We start from the raw sequence: 7,713 nt of genomic DNA on the forward strand, positions 1-7,713 counted from the left end.
TTTTTTTTTTTTTTTGGTTTTTTGAGACAGGGTCTCCCTATGTAGTTGTGACTGACCTGGAACTCACTATGTAGCCCAGGCTGGTCTCCAACTCACAGTGATCCTCCTGTCTCAGCCTCCCGAATGTTGGGATTACAGGTGTGCGCTACCACACCCGGCGAGACAAGGTCTTCTTAAGCTGCCAAACTGCCCAGACTGGGCTTGAACTTGGAATTCTCGTGCTTCTGCCTGCCTGCACAAGAGCTAGAAGGAAAGGTGTGCACCACTATGCACAGCTTACGTATTGTTTCTTACAACATGTAAAACCTTGGAACAAGTATTCTTACCTTCTGTGAACAGTACTCAACATCTGAAAAACAAAACAGCAGCAACAAAAGGCATCTCAACCACTTCCCGTTCTCCTACTTGCAACCACCCTATTATACTCCTCTGCTTCTTAGCATGACCTATAAGGGAAAATTTACTTTTTAAAAAAATTTCCCTCTGCTCTAAAACTTACTCCCATTAGGCCTTCATCACTTCTGCTAAGCTGAAATGGTTGATCAGAGTCATGAGTGCCCTACAACCCTAAATCCAATGCTTGGTTCTCACTCCTCATCTTGGGGGACCATTGGAACCATTTGGGATCTCGTGCTCCATCTTGAAATTTACACCAAACTTATTTTATTCCTCCTTCATTGGCCTTTCTTTCTCCATCTCCTTTTGTTCTTCACCAATTATGATCCCAACCTTTAATTCTCTCCTCTGATGTATGAATTCTTACTCCATAGGTTTCTTTTACAGTCACATACCTTTCAGTGCCATTTACAGGTCAGCAACTCCCAAACCCGTATCACCACCAGAGGCTCCAGTTACAGACTCCACACTGTACACTCAGTGTATCGAACATTGACTTGCTGGTTTTCACATTCCAAACTGTTCCACCCATGGATGGCTGTTCTTGATGTCCAGTTCTAGTATTAATTGTGCAGTTCAAAAGCTATAGCCCGACTCTTCTCTCAGACTCTGTGTCCAGGAAATCCTATTGGCGTTCTCCTCCAAACATATGCAGTACATTACTTTTCACTGCTCCACTGGTCTAAGCAACCCTAATGTCTCTGTTTTAGGAGCACAGTAGTCTTTTAATAGTCTCCTCCTCTACTGAAACTGTATTGTCCTTCTCACACAGTTAAGTCGTGTCTTCATTAATGTAAGTCAAGTCTCAAAGTCCCCTGTTTAAAAATCCAGGAATGGTTTATCGTCCTATTGCAGTCACACAAAAGTCAAACTCTTTTTTGTTTTGTTTTGTTTTTTTGGTACGGAGATCAAACTCAGATCCTTGCACTTGCAAGGCAGGCAGTGAAACCACTGAGCTAAATCTCTGGCCCCAAAAGTCAAACTCTTTGCGGTGGCCATTAGCAGGAGAGTTCAAAGCAGTATACCTTTATATACATCTCATTTTCATTATCAAAAACTTACTCTGATTTATCGTATAAAAAATGTTGCTGGTTGTAAGGTTTCTGCCTATTCCTTAGATAAAAAGAAGCAAACTCAGTCTACCTAATGAATTATCCTATGAAGTATTTTTATTCTTTTCTGTCCAAAAAGTTTATTCTTTTTGCTTTTAAATATCCATGTAGATATTTTTTTTTAAATTTTTTTCCAATGAATGTGAGATGATTCTGACTTTAGAAAACCACATATATTTAAAAGATGAATAAATAACTACTTAGAAAACATGTATTCTTTCCACTTTATTCTTTTCATTAATAAAAATAAAAAGATTGGGTTTGGCAGTAGTTATCAACTATACCTTATTTAATTTTTGTCCTTAATATCAAAATTTTGCTGGCAAGTGAAGTTATGTGAAGAAGACATATTTAATAAAGATTATGTGAAGAATAAAAAGAAGTTACAGCTTCTATCTTAGTGCAGAAATATGAAAATCTAATAGAAAGTCAATTATAGGTAAAAAGAATATTCAAGAAATTACTGTGCTTTTCGCAGTATCATCAATATTTTATGTCACATTTTGAAGCTTCCTCTATGTCAAGGAATACATCTGTACAGAGGGAATATTATTATCTTGAGTGAACAAGTATGAAAGAGTAGGAAAGAAAAGACTTTTAGTCTTAAACCCCTAAATATGTAGCATTTTAATAAATCTAGATTTTTCCAATCTTAAAACATGGAAGATTTTCCTCAGGGCAGTCTTTCCTTTATTTGCCTCCCTTACTTTTGTATTTCATGTGTCCACAAAGAAATATTTTTAAATAAATCTGTACGCGTTAATATAAATAATCACATTAAATACAGTGAATACATTAATGGAGTGCTAATATACTACCGACCTCTTGCCACACATTGTGATATAATAGCTTCATTTTATGGTAAGGAGAAATAGGGCTTAGGAAAAAATTAAAGGAATATAATGTTTAAAGAAGAACATCTTATTTGTCAGCAGGGTCATTTTCTTTAATATTCAAGGCCAAATTCAGACTCACCCTATCTCCATACACTTATATATTGCCATCTTACATTTATTATTAACTCAATTATATCCCAGCCTAAGTTTTACACATTACTTCCACTCTCACTTCCTCTTTGTTGTGTTTCCTGTCAGTTAAAGTTACCAGCTATGTCACAATCTAGAGACTAGAATCAACCATTAATTCTCCATTGCTCTATTTCACTGCTATACTGATGATATCAGTTATTCCTTTTATTTCTAAGATAACTTTTCTTTCTCTCCCCCCATTCCCTCTTGTATTTTTGAATCTGGATTCTTTTATGTGAGGGAACACCATAGAGAGGAGAGAGATTTGTAATTCCTCCAAGTCAGTTGTGGTCTTCCTTCATTATCAAGACTGGATGCTGTCCAGGCACTAAAAGAATCACTGATGTTCCATTGGAACCTAAGGACTCTCCCGAGATTCCAGATGAGAAAGCCACCTTCTAGTGTGAGAAGATTCTCCGTGTTAGCTGAGCCCTCAGTAGGACGAACATCCTTCCAAAGGACAACAGGCTTTGGTCACTTCAGTCCTCTAATAATCACCCACTACTTAAACAAATAGACATCATAGTCAAAATGGGAATCACAAAGCCAGTAGGTTCTGCTCTGTTTGTACTCCTCACAGAAGATCCCAAATTGCTCAGTTGCTCTTCAAGTCATCTTCTTTCTGCTTCCTGTCCCTTGACTATGTACTTCCTGTGACTCTTCGCCTCTCTGCCAACCTTTGTCTGAATTTTCCTATTTCTCGCTGGCACTGCCCTCTTCCAGTAAACATACTGCCTTATCTCAGCCTTTAAAAATATTGCTCTGTCTCTTTGTTTCCTAAATAGTTCTTTCCTAAATGCCATGCTTTTCTGGAGGCTCATGTTCAAGAACCCAGTCATTTCTACACATCAAAGACGACTTGAGAAAAGAAACAAAGGTACCTGTTTCCCTGCCCACTGAGTGGGATCTCAGGCCACAACCTCAGTTTTCTGTCAAAAATTCTTCTTGGCCGCTCATTCCACCTACATATACCTCACCCAATCTTGTATAGTGTGTGTGTTATTTACAGTCTTCTGGACACTGTCCCACTATGCTGATGGCTTCAATACCCAAATTTAAGGCTTTCTAAGCATTAACGATGCAGTTTATCCTTAGCCACTTCTTATTTTTGCCAAAATCTGCAGTATGTTCAGGACCTGAAAGCACTTCTTTGTTTTAGCATATCCAGGAATTGTATATGCATTGTACTTCAGCAATCATCCTTCAGATTCCTGGACCTCATTATTACCAGGGGAAGTCCAAAGTTAAAATTGTAAACAATTCTGTACACTTTTACCTCTTTCTTTCAAATGTTTCCTTTGCCATTAGGGAAAAGTTCAATATTTTTTCTTGGCAACTAGAGCTCTTTAGCATTCTGGCAACCACCTCCTTTTAATTGTCTCCTCTACTTATCAGTTTGACCTCATCTTTTGTTCTATGTACAGTGAGCCACTCACCATTTCTAGGTACGCCTAATCTTTTTATGCAGACATACCCTTGTCTGTGTACTTTTCTCTTCCCAGAATATTCACTTCCACATCTCCATCTCATTAAAACCCGTCCAATTTACACTGTAAGACCAGGTTTAGTTATTTCCTTATGTCTCCAAATCCTCAACAAAAATTTAGTCACTCTTTCTTCTGTGCTTACAATAACTTGAGGATAAACACTCAAGTTACCATAATTGTTTTTAAAACATGAACTTAGTTGTCAAAATTATGAGTATGACTCTCACTTATTCAATAGTGAATACTTACCCTATATCAATTAAATTTCCATTTTATAAGACTAAACCAAAAATTTAAAGATATCTCAAATCTAGTAATTAATTTTGTCCCAGACTATTATGCTATCAAAAAATATTCATAAAATGTTACTCTACTTGGGAAAATAATGCTACCATTTTTTATTTTCAGGATCAATTTTCCTCTTGAAACAAAATCACTCCCAAGGGAATCCATGCTCACAATAAAAGTGTTTGGGATTGGTTGTACAAACAACACTGCAGATTTATTGGCCTGGACCTGTCTTCCATTGTTTCCCAAAGAGTATGTATATCATTTGTGATTTATAAAGCTCCCATCTTAATAAAACCTTACTGGAACTAAATGTTTTGCAGGATGAGGCATAATGAGAAAATCAGGAAGGCATTTTATTCTAAAATGAGATATCTCAGAATAAGTTAGGATGATTAAAAGCAGAACTGAAAAGCAAAAAATGTAGAAATGGCTTTAGAGGTGGACTCATGCTCAGCTTGTCAGCTCGGTCATTACAATGAGAAAGCATTAGCATGACCAATCTCAATTACGTTTTCTTCTCTGACCAGCCACTTTCTCTGGAATTAGTAATTCAAAATGATTGGGATTATTATAGTCATTTAGATAAAATATAAGTCATGAAATTCTGAGGCAGGCAAAATTATACAGTGTAACTGATTTACTGACCTTTTATTGTCAAGAGGAAATATTTGATAACTTTAAGGTGATCTTTTTTCAGGAAAGTAAACCAACTAGGAGTTCAGATATTCTCCCTGAACGAATGACCATTGAAAAATTGCTTTAATCATACTCTTAGGAACAGTTAATATGTAAGCTATTTGATTAAGTAATTAATGATTCTCTAGGTTGTTAGGAGAAAAATGTTTCAAAACATCAGCTTTTTTCACCTGTCAAGAATTGCTTCAGAATCAAAATGACAGCGTTCAGGATCTTCAAAAAATTATAATCCACATTGTTATGTCAATATTGCTATGAAATATATTTCTGACTTTGCTGCTTGAAAAAGATTTGGTAATGTAAAAATGTTAAGAAAACTCTTCATCAGTTTTGAATTCCAACACCTAGGCAAGGTAAATAATCACTGAAATGACTATGATAAATCTTTAAGATTTTCTTTGTTGGGTTTTAATTCTGATCTAGGGCGTGTGTGTGTGTGTGTGTGTGTGTGTGTGTGTGTTCTATTACTAGATTTCATGCTTTAGCACTTTTCCACATATATGTTCCTTGCAGACAGGGCATGTATTTATCTCTGTAATGTCTGTCATCTAACATAATGTCTCGTATGAATAGGCAATCGATAGAAGTTTGTGTACAAAATTGAGTTGAAAAAAAATCAATGCCTATAGGTGGTTTAGAATGAAAGATTTTAAAAGGTCTACAAGAAACAGATTATCCCTAAAATAAATATCTACTGCTATTAGTAGACATTTCAAAAATCTGATTTGTGTGCTAAGAACTTTCATTACTTTCTCACTAGGAGCAACTACACAGGGGGCCTTCTTTCTCAGGAGAGAATTTCTTTCCTGTTTCAACTGGAGTGTTTGTAAGATCTAGCATTTTTATAGAATAATATTTCTAGTTATTTACTGAAAACACCCATTTATTTTCTCATCCGCAAATACACTGCTTTTCAGTAAATATTAACTATATAATAAGTCAGGGATGGTTTTGTCTTTCAAACTAATTGTCAAAGCTCGTTTGCAATGCTTGTTTTGCCATGTGTAAGTCACCGTTGGTCACTATTTCGTAAGCAGGTGGTGGTGGAAAGTGACCATCTATGAGGGGTGCCGTTTGGGGTTGACCCTAACTGACAGTTTTGTGGGGGAAGCTTTCAAAAGTGTAGGTGAGACCAGAAGCACAACTTACTTCAAGGAGCATTTCAAGATGTATTTGTGAGACCTCAGAAATCTGTCATGTGTGGCAGTTGAGGAAAAGCAATGACTCCCACATTGCTCATTGCAACAAGGTGTAGAGATTATGATTAAATTTACTTATGCAGACATTTCCAGATCACAGTAAACACATCTTAATTTAATGTCCATTTGTACAATGACCCCCTGACCATTAACATTTAGTATTGAGTCTTTCAGTACCATTTGAACTGACCATAGCTAGCGAGTCATGTGGAACTGTATAAGCACTTATGTCATTATTTTTTCCACCATATATATAACCTAAAAATATGCTTGCAATATGCCTTTCTCTTCCTGGTTTCCAGAACAGAGTTTCCAAAGAAGCCACAGTGATTATGCTCACATACATCAGTTATAAATGAATCAATTAAGTCTAAAAATAAAAAATAAATTTCCACATTTTCAAGCATGCAAACTCAATCTTCAATTCTAGAAAGAAAAAATAGTCAAGTCTAAAGGAAAAATTGGGCCAACAAAATTTTATAATCTTCCTTTTTCGTGGACAAGACTCTTGCTTTATCTGTATTCACAGTGACCCTGAATGGCAGCAAGAAAGTGTTATGCTCAACAATTTTCACAAGCTCTCTCCCCAAATTAAGTTCACAACAAATACTGTTACTTAGCATTTCTAAAATGTGGTGAGCTGCTTCAACACAGAAAGTCACCACCCTGACTGAACAATAGAATTTTATAGGAAAGTTGTGCAATTAAAGTCCCAATATCCCCAAAGATTCTAATTTAATTGATTGGTGGTTTTGCCTGAGCATCAGTATTTTCAAAACTATCATGATGAGAAAGGCTGGGAAAATTAGAAACTTCTGCAAAATTTTTAAAGAGGCTTAAAGTTAGTCTTAATCCCCAAACAATTTGATTCTTCAGACAACAGCCTGAATTGCTAACTGTGACCCATGAGTAGCTAAGCCTTTCAGATATATCTTCAAAATTAGATTACAAAAAAATAAAGCCCTTCTTTAATTCCTTATTGTCCTTCCTTTTGATCCAAGAGAGACCCTCAGAATGCAATTAGCCCACATATTTCATTTACAGGTGAAGCACTCTATCACAAAGGCAGGTTAAAAGTTTGTTGTAAGGCATCAGTCTACTTTAAAATAGAACAAGGACAGGAATGCAGATTTGATTTCTCTCCCCAGCTTTTTCCAGCTTAAGCACGTTCACTTCCTACTTCAGGAGCCATTCCCTACTCCAGGGACACACTATGGAAACCTCACCACTCATGAGGGGATTGATCCTCCCTCAGCCTTACCTGGGTTCTATCCTCGGGTGAGAAATCAGAGTCAAAATCCCAAATAGTTTTGTATCATCACATCCTCAGGTCCTGATAACACCCTAGTTCTTAAGTCTTCCTATTCTCTTGTTCCAGGAGGCCAGCAATAGATCCATATAATCTTATAACTAAAAGTAATAATTATTTCATGAAACACCTTATTTTATTGCTTGAGGAAGCAAGGGCCCAGAGAGCACTAAAAAAAAAAAAAAAAAAAAAAAA

At 36.3% G+C, this 7,713-nt stretch overlaps 2 protein-coding genes across 2 annotated transcripts in view; one reads left to right on the forward strand and one right to left on the reverse strand.

Moving 5' to 3' along the window:
* Rergl (RERG like) overlaps positions 1–834 on the reverse strand; it is a 177,943-nt gene extending 177,109 nt beyond the window's left edge. Inside the window, exon 1 of the mRNA XM_010615905.2 lies at positions 792–834. Coding sequence (XP_010614207.1) covers positions 792–804 — 13 coding nt within the window. The 5' untranslated portion in view covers positions 805–834. The remainder of the gene's footprint in view (positions 1–791) is intronic.
* Positions 835–3,256: 2,422 nt separating this feature from the next.
* Positions 3,257–7,713, forward strand: part of Pik3c2g (phosphatidylinositol-4-phosphate 3-kinase catalytic subunit type 2 gamma) — a 211,241-nt gene continuing 206,784 nt past the window's right edge. The window contains exons 1-2 of the mRNA XM_010615923.2: positions 3,257–3,413; positions 4,432–4,563. Coding sequence (XP_010614225.1) covers positions 4,475–4,563 — 89 coding nt within the window. The 5' untranslated portion in view covers positions 3,257–3,413; positions 4,432–4,474. The remainder of the gene's footprint in view (positions 3,414–4,431; positions 4,564–7,713) is intronic.

Source organism: Fukomys damarensis, unplaced genomic scaffold (genome assembly GCF_012274545.1).
Source record: "Fukomys damarensis isolate Sample0158 unplaced genomic scaffold, DMR_v1.0_HiC HiC_scaffold_19, whole genome shotgun sequence".
Taxonomy (NCBI): domain Eukaryota; kingdom Metazoa; phylum Chordata; class Mammalia; order Rodentia; family Bathyergidae; genus Fukomys; species Fukomys damarensis.